Source organism: Erpetoichthys calabaricus, chromosome 2, assembly GCF_900747795.2.
Source record: "Erpetoichthys calabaricus chromosome 2, fErpCal1.3, whole genome shotgun sequence".
In the NCBI taxonomy this organism is placed as follows: Eukaryota; Metazoa; Chordata; class Cladistia; order Polypteriformes; family Polypteridae; genus Erpetoichthys; species Erpetoichthys calabaricus.
In genome coordinates this window covers 43,905,158-43,920,946 of record NC_041395.2, presented here as the reverse complement: position 1 = coordinate 43,920,946, position 15,789 = coordinate 43,905,158, and the positions used below count along the sequence as shown (strand labels likewise).

Here is a 15,789-nt window from a genome sequence, read left to right as displayed (position 1 = left end):
GCGTTAATGCTGATTTATGCTGGATTTTCAGACTGCTATAAGTAAAGAGAGAGTAAATAAGCAAGAAACCTCAGTTTCAATCACATTCATCTCATTGTTCACAAGCTTCTCCAGATGTTTTGTTTTGTTGCTCATGTCTTGATAGGACAAAAATGCATCTACCAGTGTGTGCAAGTAAACTCTGCTAATGTCCATAAAATGCAAAAGTAAAGCAATGTGAAATATGTCAGGGTACGTGTATATCTTTTCCCTCTCCTTATTAAAATGGAACGTTTATCAGAATTTGAGAACTGTATAGTATTTAACAGATTTTGCCTGTGAATGAAAGTTTAGAAATTTATTCGGAAATGGGAAACAGTTAAAGGTCTCTATATATCTCATGGCAACTTACAGTGGATTCAGAAAGTATCCAGACCCCCTTCACTTTCCATACACTTTATTTATTGTGCTGTAGGTTTAATTTTAACAGGATAAATGTGCTGTTTCTGCCTGTCAATCTACACTTAATAGCCCATAAGGACAAACTGAAAATATTTTCAGAAAAGTTTATAAGTTTATTAAAAATCAAAAATGGAACACTCTAAAAATTGAGACATTAAAAGTTGGAAAGCATTGTTTTCTCTTAATTGTCTATCTAGGAGCTCATGTGACGTTTCCAACTGAGAAACTCCTGTTTCGCTTTTGCCCAATAGAATATGAATGCAGTGTTATTGTTATTTCTTGTCACCTGTTTTATTTCTAAAGTGCTTGAAAAGATTGTTGTGCTGCAGTTTCAAATCTTTTTAGACTTTAATTTGTTATATAAAGTGTTCCAGTCTGGTTCAGTTCATTTTACAGTACCCAGACTGCTTTATACAGAATTGTAAATGATTTTCTTATGAAAACAGATTCGAAATCTTCAAGTCTTTTCACTTTATTAGATCTGAATGCTGCTTTTTACACCATTGATCGTGGCATTTAACTGAAATGGCTGTTCCTCCTTGCAGCAGTCTTCTTACCTCAGTAAAAAGATGGAATATGTTGGACTAGGGAGACGCTCATTCAATATTCAAGTCAAGCATATTTTTCATCAATTTGTTTCTCATGGGCAGAATCTTAAGTCAGTAAAACAATTTGTTTCTTTGAGATGCAGAATACTTTTCCAGTATTAATGTTGTGCGCTGTGAATCTGCTCAGTGTCTGAAAGATATCAAAAGTTGGATGATGGACAATTTTCAGCTGCTGAAAATAAGAAAATCTTAAGTACAGTATGTCTTGTATGTTATCTCAGTAGATACAAAGAGCAGATTTACCCATGTCATTCTGAATGGTGACACGATTCCCTTATCTTTTCTAGTCCCAAGCTTTGGTGTCAAAATTGACCCTGCTTTTTCATTTTAAAGTTTATATGATTGATATGCACTTCTAAACTTTTAATGTTTCATTTATACTTTTTCATATATATAGATAAAATTGTTTGAATGTCTGTTTGCTTGTCTGTTTGTACACTAATCACACAAAAACAGCTAAACTGATTTTCATGAAAGTTTGCATGTGCATTGCAGCTGATCCAACGTAAGATATACACTATATGTTGTGACAGGGAGAGAGGTTATAATGAGAGGATGAAACTCAAAAACAAAAACAAACATACAGTCCCATCAGGCAGCAGGAGTGTACAGGGGCTATAGGAGGTTGAATTTAGCAAGTAAAAAGTTTTATACCAGCCAGCATGCACGATTCCATTGAAGACCACAGGTACGTTCAACTTTTTCTTCTCAAATAATTTAAATAACAAATTCATTGTCTCACTAGTTTAAAGCTTTTGTCTAAGAGTATATCTATATGTCTTATTGTGGGTCGTGCTGAGCCATGTTAAATTTCCAAGAGACTGTGTCTATGGTTATTTATACCTGTGCAATGCTTGGTACTTTGGCTGCTATTTTCATATCTTTATTTTATGTATATTTTTCATTTTTACAATTGTATTGAATCTTATTTATTGCCGATTTGTGAATGAAGCACCTTGAGATTACTTTGTTGTTTGTTATTTCTTATAAATTAAAAATATTTTAAGCATTATTTAGAAATGCCTAAAAATATTTGGTTTAAATTTCCTTTACTGTATATGTAATGGAACTATATATGTAAAATGATTTTTTAGCCACAGTAAACTATTATTTAAATGTATTATGAATTGTATATGCAGATTGCTGAATGTTTGTGGTTTTTTTTCTGCTGCTTTTATAGATAATGAAGACTTACGCTTGTCACTTAGTAAGTATTTCATTTTTTATTTTCTTTCATCTTGAAATAATAACTGGGTTTTTTGAGCTTATAAGGCTTTTCACTTGTATGGTTGAATTTACAATTTAACATTTAACATTTTTATTTATATAAATAGAGTGTGCAGTAATGTCTAGTGTGCATTTCAATACTTAAGTTTTTTTGTTTTTTTGTAGCCATTGTACACTTGCAAAAGTCAGGTATAACTTGCGTAGTCCACATTTTTTTTATATATGCAATTTTAACAAGCAGTATGATGGCTTCAAACGCAGCTGGTATGGACTTTTCAGCTCATTTTCCTACTGTGATTTTTCTTTACCATTGCTCTGGAATTATGAGGACAGTTGCTCCTTTGTCCTCCCATAGATGACACCTATGTGTGTATGTATGTTATTTTTTGGCTGTAAATATATTTACAGTATACAGCAAGGGCACTAAGGTATGTTTAGCAGAATGCGCGGTCATACTGTTTTTTGCTTAAGGGTGTACAAATGTTTCCTGTGTGTTCATATATTAACATCCAAGGCTTTTGTCTTTCAGTGTTCTGTTGCTTTCCCATTTTCCAGCTTTTGTACCTAAGAAATAGGTATAACCGTATAAGAGGTTTTACAAATAAGTCAAGTCCACCCAGTCAGTCAAGTCTGTTAGTTTAACTACTTGTTCCAATGTGTCATATAGATCATTTTTAAATGTTGTTAAGATCGCTTTTTTAGGCTTGTTCTAGATTACTGAAATGTTTATTTTGAAAAAGGGCTTCCTGGCTTCTGTCTTAAATGCACTTCCCCTTCAGTTCTAATGGCAACCTCAAATATGTGATACACTATTTATTTATTTACTTTTTAATTTTATTGATTTTACTGTAATCATTCCATACAAATAGATCAATTTTTACAAAAAATAGGATTGAAAATAAATCAACCCCCACCCCTGAGAAAGAGAGTGTGGCCAACGAAGTAAAACTTAAAGCTAGTAAAAATAAATAAATTGATGAGTTTAACAGGCGGAAAAAGATAAATGGAGAAGAAAAAGAAATGGGAAGAGAATCTGCTTCCTTAGTGCTTTGATACACTATTTAAATGAAAACATCTGGCAAAAGTATTTTCAAAGCTTTTGAAAATTTCTGAACACAAAATTCCATATAGCAAAATGGAGCTGAAACTGTAAACAAATGACTTTGAAAATAATAACATCATAAAAACAGTCAACGTTAATAACACTTAGTAGAAAAATCAAAACTAGAAAGCTCAGATTTAGGAGTCATTATACAATTTTTGAAGAAAAACTGTGGTTTTATGGCCATGTTTAAAAGAATGAAAAATATACATCATTGGCTCCAGCAGACCCCCGTGACCCTGTAGTTAGGACAGGAGTGGGCAAAGTCATTCCTGGAGGGCCGCAGTGGCTGCAGGTTTTTGTTCCAACCCAATTGCTTAATAAGAAGCACTTATTGCTCTAGAAACACTTCTGCTTCATTTTAGTTAATCTCCCTCATTAAGATTTTGAACCCTTATTGCTTATTTAAGTCTTAAACAGCTGCATTCTCGGTTTTTAATTGCTCTTTATTAGCAACTAGCAAAATACCCACGCTTCGCAGCGGAGAAGTAGTGTGTTAAAGAGGTTATGAAAAAGTAAAGGAATAATTTTAAAAATAACGTAACATGATTGTCAATGTAATTGTGTTGTCATTGTTATGAGTGTTGCTGTCATATATATATACATATACACATACACATATATTATATATATATATAGATATATATATATATATATATATATATACATGTATATATACATGTATATATATATATATATATATATATATATATATATATATATATATATATATATATATATATATATATACATATATGTAATTACCCCGATCTACATGCTGACGTCCGAGGTTCGATTCACGAGAGGGAGTGCAGTGGAGTGTGTACACCTGATGAGCCCAGAATGAGGGCGAAACACGTGTCGTGTACTCTTTGCATTTATTTGACAGTAAACTATTTCAACCATATATATATATATATATATATATATATATACATATATATATACATACATATATATATATATATATATATATACATACATATATATACATATATATATATACATACATATATATATATATATATATATATATACATACATATATATACATATATATATACACATATATATACATATATATATATACACATATATATACATATATACATATATATATATATATACATATATACATATATATATACATATATACATACATACATACATATATATATATACATATACATATATACATATATATATATACATATACATATATATACATATATACATATATATATACATATACATATACATATATATATAATATATGTGTATGTATATATATATATGACGGCAACACTCATAACAATGACAACACAATTACATTGACAATCATGTTACGTTATTTTTAAAATGTTTCCTTTACTTTTTCATAACCTCTTTAACACACCACTTCTCCTCTGCGAAGCGCGGGTATTTTGCTAGTATATATATATATATATATATATATATATATATATATATATATATATATATATATATATACACACATACACATATATTATATATATATATATATATATATATACAGTGGTGTGAAAAACTATTTGCCCCCTTCCTGATCTCTTATTCTTTTGTATGTTTGTCACACAAAATGTTTCTGATCATCAAACACATTTAACCATTAGTCAAATATAACACAAGTAAACACAAAATGCAGTTTTTAAATGATGGTGTTTATTATTTAGGGAGAAAAAAAAATCCAAACCTACATGGCCCTGTGTGAAAAAGTAATTGCCCCCTTGTTAAAAAATAACCTAACTGTGGTGTATCACACCTGAGTTCAATTTCCGTAGCCACCCCCAGGCCTGATTACTGCCACACCTGTTTCAATCAAGAAATCACTTAAATAGGAGCTGCCTGACACAGAGAAGTAGACCAAAAGCACCTCAAAAGCTAGACATCATGCCAAGATCCAAAGAAATTCAGGAACAAATGAGAACAGAAGTAATTGAGATCTATCAGTCTGGTAAAGGTTATAAAGCCATTTCTAAAGCTTTGGGACTCCAGCAAACCACAGTGAGAGCCATTATCCACAAATGGCAAAAACATGGAACAGTGGTGAACCTTCCCAGGAGTGGCCGGCCGACCAAAATTACCCCAAGAGCGCAGAGACGACTCATCCGAGAGGTCACAAAAGACCCCAGGACAACGTCTAAAGAACTGCAGGCCTCACTTGCCTCAATTAAGGTCAGTGTTCACGACTCCACCATAAGAAAGAGACTGGGCAAAAACGGCCTGCATGGCAGATTTCCAAGACGCAAACCACTGTTAAGCAAAAAGAACATTAGGGCTCGTCTCAGTTTTGCTAAGAAACATCTCAATGATTGCCAAGACTTTTGGGAAAATACCTTGTGGACTGATGAGTCAAAAGTTGAACTTTTTGGAAGGCAAATGTCCCGTTACATCTGGCGTAAAAGGAACACAGCATTTCAGAAAAAGAACATCATACCAACAGTAAAATATGGTGGTGGTAGTGTGATGGTCTGGGGTTGTTTTGCTGCTTCAGGACCTGGAAGGCTTGCTGTGATAGATGGAAGCATGAATTCTACTGTCTACCAAAAAATCCTGAAGGAGAATGTCCGGCCATCTGTTCATCAACTCAAGCTGAAGCGATCTTGGGTGCTGCAACAGGACAATGACCCAAAACACACCAGCAAATCCACCTCTGAATGGCTGAAGAAAAACAAAATGAAGACTTTGGAGTGGCCTAGTCAAAGTCCTGACCTGAATCCAATTGAGATGCTATGGCATGACCTTAAAAAGGCGGTTCATGCTAGAAAACCCTCAAATAAAGCTGAATTACAACAATTTTACAAAGATGAGTGGGCCAAAATTCCTCCAGAGCGCTGTAAAAGACTCATTGCAAGTTATTGCAAACGCTTGATTGCAGTTATTGCTGCTAAGGGTGGCCCAACCAGTTATTAGGTTCAGGGGGCAATTACTTTTTCACACAGGGCCATGTAGGTTTGGATTTTTTTTTCTTCCTAAATAATAAAAACCACCATTTACAAACTGCATTTTGTGTTTACTTGTGTTATATTTGACTAATGGTTAAATGTGTTTGATGATCAGAAACATTTTGTGTGACAAACATGCAAAAGAATAAGAAATCAGGAAGGGGGCAAATAGTTTTTCACACCACTGTATATATATATATATATATATATATATATATATATATATATATATATATATATATACACATATATATGTATACACACACATATATAGATATATATATATATATATACATACATATACACACATACATGCAGTTTCAATAACATAGAAATCAATATAAACAACATTAACATCATTATCATATGAGAATATGAAGTAATATATAAGAAGCACATTTCATATAAATATAAATTATTAAACAGTAAAATCTTCTTCTGTAATTTGCTACCGTGGCTATTTGTTTGTCTGTCCAGGATTTTAAATCACCTGTAGCTCGCAAACCGTTTCACCTATTGACTTGAAATGTGGTACACATATAGTACGTCACGTCTACTATCCGCTTTATGGGTGATGATTGTATTACTCTTTTTATCTTTATTTTATTTTATTGTAGAATCAACTCCTATCTGCGCACACCAGGGCGGCCGTGGGCGGATGCGTATGGTGTATTCACTCCATGTTATCGTGCATTGCGCTGTCACTGGTATTTTGATAAAAGAATTTGAACAACATATAAGAAGCGTATAAATTATTAAACAGTAAAACATTAACATTTAAGAAGTAAAGTTACATTAAGTACTACTGCAGTGCCTTCGGGTATACCTCATTTTTTGTTTGCCCATTACATGCTTAAATGTATACATTTTTTGGTGTACCTACCTGAGAACACGCGACATATAACCGAGCGTGGGAGAAGCATGGATTTTAAACACGCGTTGAGTTCATCTGCTGGTCTCCCTCGTGGAATAACTGGTAATGTTTGACTAAAATCTACAGCGAGTAAAACGACATTACCTCCTATTTTTTTTACGATCTCTGAGATCTTGCTTTTTTCGGTTCAAGGCTTCATAAGCTCTTTTATGTTCTATGGTGTACTTATCCCAAACCATCATCTTTGAATGTTGCAAGACTTTCGCCTTGTATGTAGATCGGGGTAATTACATTCATTGCATTCCTAGTCTGAATCACAATCTGATTGTATGGGTGGTTACCTGGCACTGTAGGGTTGCCACCCGTCCTTTAAAATACGGAATCGTCCCGTATTTGAGAATGAAATTGCGCGTCCCGTTTTGAATCAATACGGGACGGGATTTGTCCCGTATTTTTTTTATCATTTTTTTTATGCAAATCATGTCTTTTTTATGTCTTATGCAAATCATCCCACACGCATTTTATGAAGATGCCTCCTTTCCTACTTTTGATTGGGTAATACTTGATGTCATGGTTAGTTTGATTGGTCTTTTTAACTGTCCAGTGAGGAGGGCGGGTCTTTTAAGTAGAGTCTGCAAAGTGTTGGCACTGGGATGTGGCACCCGCTGCAGTATGCGTCCCTTATTTTTTTGTATTAAAAGTGGTAACCCTAGCTGCACTTATGTTTGGTCATGAAGTCGTCTAAAATCCGCCACGTGCCCTCTTTTAATTACGAGAAGCAGATATATATAGCCAAATTCTCGCGCTTCGTTGCGGCGAAGTACTGCTTTTAATTTTTTAAGAAGAAAAGAAAACCTTTTTAAACGGATCGAAAATATACCAATAACAATTTGTTAAGGATCTGTTTTTTTGTGAACCTCGCTTTTCACAGCTGTCGCGCTACGGCGTGTGTTTCGTTTATTTGACAGTATGTAGATCGTGGTAATTACATTCATGGCATTCGTTTTCTGAATCACAATCTGACTATATGGGTGGTTACCTGCCAGGTTACGCTTGTGGTTGGTCAGGAAGTCGCCTTACATCCGCCACGTGCCCTCTTTCTGTTCCCAGAAGCTGATCATAGAATGGTTTTAATAGTTTACTTTTAAATAATGCCAAGAGTATGCGACACGTGTTTCTCCCCTATGCTCATCAGGCATACACACTCACTGGATCCCCTCTCGGGAATCGAATCTCTATCGTCAGCGCCAAAGTTGAAGCCCCTAACATTGTGGTCAGCAAGTCGGCTAACATCCGCCATGTGCTGTCTTTCAGTTGCGAGAAGCAGATCATAGAATGGTTGAAACTGTTGCCCCTAACGTTGCGCTACGGCGTGTGGTTCGTTTATACCTCGTGTCTTCTCATTAAACTTTTATCTCGCGAATATGTTATTGCAATCCGCAGCGGGAGCGTTTCTATAAACTTAATTTAAACTTACGTTTTACACCGTGCTTTGTTTCCCTTATGAACATGCTTGTATGCTTCACTCGCTCGCTTCTTATTGTTTCGCTCCCTTCTCAATTGTTTAATGAATTTTTTGTTCTTCGCTGTTTGCGGCTCTTCCTTCATTTCTCCCTACTGCGTTCACAGTCTTTTCACGTGATTACATGGGAGGCGTGATGACGTGACGCTCAACTCCGCCTCCCACGGCCATCGAGCTGCCATCCATTACAGTATATTGTCAAAAAAGAGGTTCCAGTTATGACCATTACGCGTTGAATTTCGAAATGAAACCTGCCTAACTTTTGTAAGTAAGCTGTAAGGAATCAGCCTGCCAAATTTTAGCCTTCCACCTACACGGGAAGTTGGACAATTAGTGATGAGTCAGTCAGTCAGTCAGTCAGTCAGTGAGGGCTTTGCCTTTTATTAATTAGTATAGATAAGATGCAAATGACAAAAGAAACCAGCAGCTATCCAATTTGCTTGCTACCCTTTACACCTGTGTGTATTTATCGTGCACTATTTGGTTTAATTAAATACTTGGAAGGAAAGAGAAGAGAAAAAAGTGAAGGATTGAGAATTACCCATCCGTTTTACACTTCAAAGTATTTGAATGATATCCTTAGAATGGAAAAAAAAAATCTAGGATATGAGAATGACTTGACATGGCAGAGTTAAAGCACTAACAAGGATTGTTTTCTAAGTAAGCAACTGGGTTGGAACAAAAACCCGCGGCCACTGCAGCCCTCCAGCAATGACTTTGCCCACCCCTGAGTTAGGATATAGCAGATTGGATAATGGATGGATGGATGGATAATATGCATCCTATCATAAGGGCTTTGTATTTTGCTCTAATTAATAATTGGTTAAATAGGTTCAGAATAAATTAATCAGCCACCTTAACACATTTGAGAATGACTGCCTACAGTTTCTTTGGGTAATTTAATATACATGCAGTATGTCATTTACAGTAAATGCTGTAGAATTGATACTGATTTTTACTGCCATAAGCCTTTGAAATATTCACATATGTCAAATATATATCGTCTTTAAAACTAAACCACAATAATTTTCACATTGGATCCTTGAAGTAGGATAATAAATGTAATGTAGCAACCTAATTAAACAGTGCAAAATTGTAACTTAAATGTTGTTTCATCCTACTACATATAAACTGCTATGGTTCAACCAGTGTTCCGTCTTTTGTTTCTGTTTTCTTTTTCTTATATATTTTGTTAACTTTTTGCTGAATATCTTGTTATACTGTATATTCAATACATATTTTTGGTTAGGTTCTTGTGTTTTCTCTGATTCTGCAGCTATGGCTGCAGACTGCCTATATGTGTCCTGAATTGCCCCAGCCTTGTGCAGAGGAATTAGCTCTCATTTGTGTTGTTTGGCTTATCTTTCTTGGACTTGACTTTTTCGTGTTACCTGTGAAATTTTGATTTGGTTATTTGATTTATGGACTTTTGTCTTTAGTTATGGATTTGATTGTTGGCTTACAGATATAGATTTTGTTCATTTGTGTCTTGTCTCTTGAAGGGAACATTTAGCATTCACTTTTTTCATTTTTGAGTTCACATCTTGTTTAGATTTGTAAATATTTTTGAATATTGTTTTTAAATAAACTCAATCTTGTTTTTGAGGGTATGGGTTTTATGATTCCTCTTACCCCTAGTAAAACCTACTTAGTGTTGTGTATCCTGACATAAATTTTAACATTACTAGAAAACATGTTGACCTCTGGTCCTCAAATAAAGGTGGATCCATGCAGAGCAAGTTGAATATTTCTGTTTTGGCCATACATTCTTTTGTTTTCAGTATGAAAAAAAATACCGCCTCACAATTGAACATGTTGCCGAAAGCAGTGCCCCTCAACCAAACATTGATGTAAAGATGCAAAAATGTTGTTTTCATATTGATACAAGTTGAGAGTATTTGATGAACACCTTTTCTGTCCACATAAATGTGTCTGTCATTTTTGTTCTTGTGTTCTGTATTACGGAGTATGTGTGGCCTGTCAATGAGCCATAGTATTAACCAGTTGCTCAATGGCTATTCGGGTTTACCTCTCATCATTCTTCATTAATGGAGTGCCTCCTGTGCTTGACTTGATGCTCGGGATATATTATCACTGGAGTTTTTTTTTTTGGCACCATCAGGGTGTGTAGTACTGCATTTTGTGACCATTACAATCACTTTGGTGTGAGGACAGGACCACAGGTCAGTTTGAGCAGGCATTTGTCTGTCTTTATTGCTTGTGTATTCTGTACCGATGCTCAGCAGATGGTGCTGATGCTAATCCTCTTCTATGAGTAGTCTCAGCAATGCACATTATGCCCAGCAGATGTCCCTGCTGAACATAACTAAAGCACACAAGTCTCTATTATAAAGTGCCAGTGAGTGCAAGATACTTTATAACTTTTTTACACAATTTCAAGTAGCAAATACTTGTAAACAGTGTTTGTAAAGAAATTAGTTTGTCTTGGAAAATGCTAAATTTCTCTTTTAATTCACGGTTATGCTAAATACTGTAAATGTTTCATTTATGGTAGTATACAATTTATGGACATTTCTAACTTAGATTTTTTTTTCTAGGTGCAGAAAACTATGTCAGTAATAAAGGTAAGTACCTATTTTAATGTGTTATACTCTTCTGCAACAATTTGCACAGTGATTGAGCAATTTTTAACAGTAACAGAAAAAAATACAACAAATATGTAAGCACTATTTTTTTTTATTTGCAGTAATAAATTAATAACATTTTTTGCTCATTTTTCTGTTGGCTGCTGCCAGAAGTGGAATTTTCCAAACATAATATATAAAAGTAGAATTTAGCATAGGGAAAAAGCTAACAACAGCATTTGTGGAATGCCTTGGGGTCCATAGTCTTTTGGAATGGTACGGTCAAAGTCTCTGTATAATATGATACAGTATAAATATTTGACATTCTGATCATCTGTCCCTTATTGTTAATGCCAAGAGTTCTTAACTATTCTGATGTCTGTAGTTGTCCAAAGGAATGCCAGACTGATACACAGGTTAATTTTGGGGTGCAAACCCAGCCATCCCTGTTTACTTAAGGTTTTTAAATAAAAATAATGCACAATGATGTCTCAAAAGAAACCAGACATACAGCCACCGAAACAATGTGGTTATAAGTCTTTCAATGGCTTTGTCAGTGACTACTTGAATGTGGAGCTCCTTTGCATGAGTCACTTAGATAAAAAGTGATTCCTCCTTTCAGGTGGTCATGCTTTTTTGGCCCAGGGACCAGAAGGGGTGGTGTGACGGTGCGGGTACAGCTCTATGCTCCCTCTTCTCATTTGGGAGCCTCTTGAACCCAGCACTGTTGATAGTCATGACCGTGATGAGTTGAACAAATGAGGACACCACATGAAGCAAGGGCACGGTGCAAAGTCCTCAGGTGCTTTAATTAAAACAGTTCATCAACCAAAGTGTCGAAACAAAACAGTGCAGTGCTCAATACGTCAAACAAATAATCCATAAAACAAGGTGTTAAGTGGAGGTTAAAATCACTATAAATAACTCCAGGAAAAACAAGGTAAAAGCCAGGTGACTAGAAACAGTCCTTACTAAAAGCCCGGTGCCGCCTTTTAATGTTTATCCCAAACAAGGCTTGCAGCAGAGGAGTCGCTGTACTGGCAGTCGCAGCTGACCTTTTCCAAGTCCGGGTGTCTTCCGTCCCATGGCTGCGGGAAAGGCTAACTCACTGGCCTGAGACTTGGATCCCCAATGGCCATGGCGCTCACATTGGGCTATCTTCCCAAGCCTCCTTGACCCCCGCTGCCTTTCCAGTCTTCCGTGGCAGGCCATGCACATCCCTGGTGTGGAAGAATAATGTTAGGGTAACATAGCATTCATCTTAAAGAAATAGCATAAAAGGTTAATAAGTGTGGGAAACCAAATAAAGGTCAAGTGAACAACAAAATGTACACTGAAATATAAGGTTTGGTTCAGGAAAAATACTGAGATGGTCAAGTAAAGAATGTACCAGGAGAAAGGCTGATGTACTGAAGGATAACTAAGAAATCAGCAGATGTCCTATAAACTAGAATGGACAGTTGTTGTTATATGCACAGAAATTTCAAGGGTGGTGGCTCAACTCAAAGGTATAAGAAGAACCAGAATATAATATAACAGACTTTATTTTATATAAATCATTTGGGTGTAAACCAATGAACCAACCAGAGTATAATGTATGCATTGATTGACGCTGTACGTAAATTCAAGTTTATAAAATGAACCTCTATTCTGTTTCTCGGACCATTATGATCATTCTGACCATGCTGCAATGGGCTGCTTTTGAAGAATGCTCCCTCCAAGGCATTTTGGCGAGGAGTAATTAAAAGATACAATGAACAGCTTTTTTCCTGCCTGATTACTGATTTGTCTTATTAGAGGACATTTCTTTCATTAATAAGATGTTAAATTTCAACCACACTGGTCACACCTGCTCCCCAAAACAGCTCAGCTGGAGTGACCGCTTCCAATTGCCCCAGAGTGTTGGGCACACACTCCTTCCCAGGGGCTCACCTCCCAGCTGCCTGCCTTCTCTCCCACGAGCCTGCTCTGTTTCTGCTCACTCACTCCCTTTTCCGCCTCCTGCCTCTTTCTTCTTCTCTCTCTAACCTCCATTCTGTCTTTTCTTTTTATTTTGTTGTTGCTCTTCCTCTTTTTAAATGAGGACGTGGCACAGGTGTGGCATCGAGCTGCTCCTGGCATCAATAATGGGACACAGGCAATTCTGTATTTATGCACTTAAGTGCATGACTGCCCACGCCCACATTGTGCACAGGAACCACTCTCGCCATGGTACCACGCCCTCTGCTTAAAGCTGCAAGTCAGGCGATTATTTATTTAAAAAGATGCCGATCAGCCGGGGACCTCACTTTACCACAGGCGGAGTCAGTTGCCCTCACTGGGGAGTTTCTCTGTCATGGAAAAATAAGACAAGGCAGTTAGCAGCAGTGCCCACTCTCAGTTTGGGGGATGGTATCACATACCTGGGAGGAACTCGGTGGGTGAGCCTCAAATGTTAATGCGTTGCATGTCTTATTCCATCATAATGTAGCACAGCTTGGTCAAGATAACAGTGACATAAAATGCCACAACATGATTCCAGGAAGGTTTAAGGTTTGCTTTATTTAGTCATGTTTACACAAGAAAACATGAAATTTGCCTTCTCAGTTGCATCTAATAACAGACAGAATGAAATAAAACAGACAAATAGACACAAGAAAGGTTAAGGTAAGGCAGTTAAACAATACATTATTTACACCAGAAAAAAAGGTTACAGGGTATATATATCAAAACCTTAATCATTATCTTCAATATTTCTTATTGAAAAGTCGTAGGGCACTAGTAAGAATGGAGTTTCTGTAGCGATCTGTGTGGGTTTTCAAAGCGACTATCCTTTCTGATTTACTGAACTTTAGTTCTACATGTAATGGATGACTGTCATCAGTTGACATGATTTCCTTTTTCTTTAACATTGCCCTCTGACACACACTAGTCAAATCATCTACATCAGCCCCAATAACTTTAGAAAAGAGAATGAGAAAGGAGTTTTAAAAGCCAGTTGTAATGAAGAAAATAAATTTAACAAACAAGAGGAGACCATTAAGTCTGTAACATTTGTTTGGTTAGTTAACAGCAAACTTGTCTCAATATCTCATCCAGATACTTTTTTTAAATTGTCAAAGTTTATGTCTCAGCTATATGATTTAGCAGTTGGTTCAATAATCCCCCAAATTTTTGTGTGAAAGTGCTTCCGGAGTTCAGTCTTAAGTATACACCCCTTTATGAACTACAGTACTTGAATAACTATTTAAGTCAAATAATTCTACATTATCAATGACAATTTTGTAGACCTAGAACAGGTCCTCATGCTCAAGGCTAAAATGGTCTGATTCTCCGAGTCTTTCAGTGTAGGGCATGCCTTTTAGAGATGCACTTTGGTTGTTCTTCTCTGTACAACTTCTAGCGCTGCTGTGTCTTTTGTTTTTGTTTTCACAAACTACTATGGATGTGGTCTTCCTAGTCATTATACAGTCTGAGCATCAAGTCCTTTGATTTGTATTCAACAGATTCTGCACTTTGCTTAGACAGTGACAATGCAATTTCAACAAAAACTCTTAAATCCATTTCAGTGGATGCTTGCTGTACTACAGTGTCCCATATTTTACATATATAATACTTTTTTGTCACATGTAGCATTTTGCACTTTCTACATTAAACTACATTTTTCAAGTGTTCACCTAGTTTTAATGATTGTCCAGGTCTTTATGGGTTGTTTTTTGCTGCTTCTTCTGTATCTGTTATCCCTTTGATTGTAGTATGTGGACTTCACAAGTTTAGTAAATATATAAGAACCTATGCAATTAATATCAGTTGGAGAAGGTAGAGTTTCAAGGACAGACCCTTGAGGCAGTCGATCACAGATGCTGTCCAGTGAAATCCAAACACGCTCATTAAACTGTGGTTCACCATCTATTTGGAGAAATACTGGAAATTCATGCACCTTTTTAGTTTTGTTTGTCTTTCCTAAATAATGTATGTTATACTCATGTCCATCTCTGTTATTAGGCCAGGTTTCTGTTGTTCAAATTATATCAAAGTTCTATGCAGCTACATATGCTTACAGGTTGAGGACAGGCCTATCTGGGATACTGGGCTAAAGAAGCCTGGGGCCAGATATGGGAGACAAGGTCTCATTTGGACATATTCTGAGTTTGGAGCCTGTAGATGGAAAAGTCTGAGGCTCCGTTTCAGAGGTATAGGCCTCATTTTGTATACAGTAGATTTTTTGGGCCATAACATTATAACACTTTTAAAGCTTTATAATAGCCACTTCTGACTTGAATTAGCTGGATTTGTGGTTGGCCACTCCTTGTAAAGACATGAAGGAAGTAGGACGGGACCCTGAGCAATTCCTCAGACTGTCCCAAAAGTATATACTTTAAAAAGGCTATACTTTTAGATAAACACCAAGTCATTACCTTACATTATTGAATTCTGGCCTTTTCTTTTTGCCTTTATACACTTTGTTAGGAAGCTCTTCTTTTA

The 15,789-nt window shown here is 35.9% G+C and overlaps 1 protein-coding gene across 2 annotated transcripts in view; it reads left to right on the top strand.

Moving 5' to 3' along the window:
- Positions 1-15,789, top strand: part of LOC114645811 (butyrophilin subfamily 1 member A1-like) — an 84,881-nt gene that overhangs the window by 58,964 nt on the left and 10,128 nt on the right. For both annotated transcript variants that reach the window (XM_028793666.2, XM_028793667.2), the window contains 2 exons: positions 2,230-2,256; positions 11,299-11,325. In XM_028793666.2, coding sequence (XP_028649499.1) covers positions 2,230-2,256; positions 11,299-11,325 — 54 coding nt within the window. The remainder of the gene's footprint in view (positions 1-2,229; positions 2,257-11,298; positions 11,326-15,789) is intronic.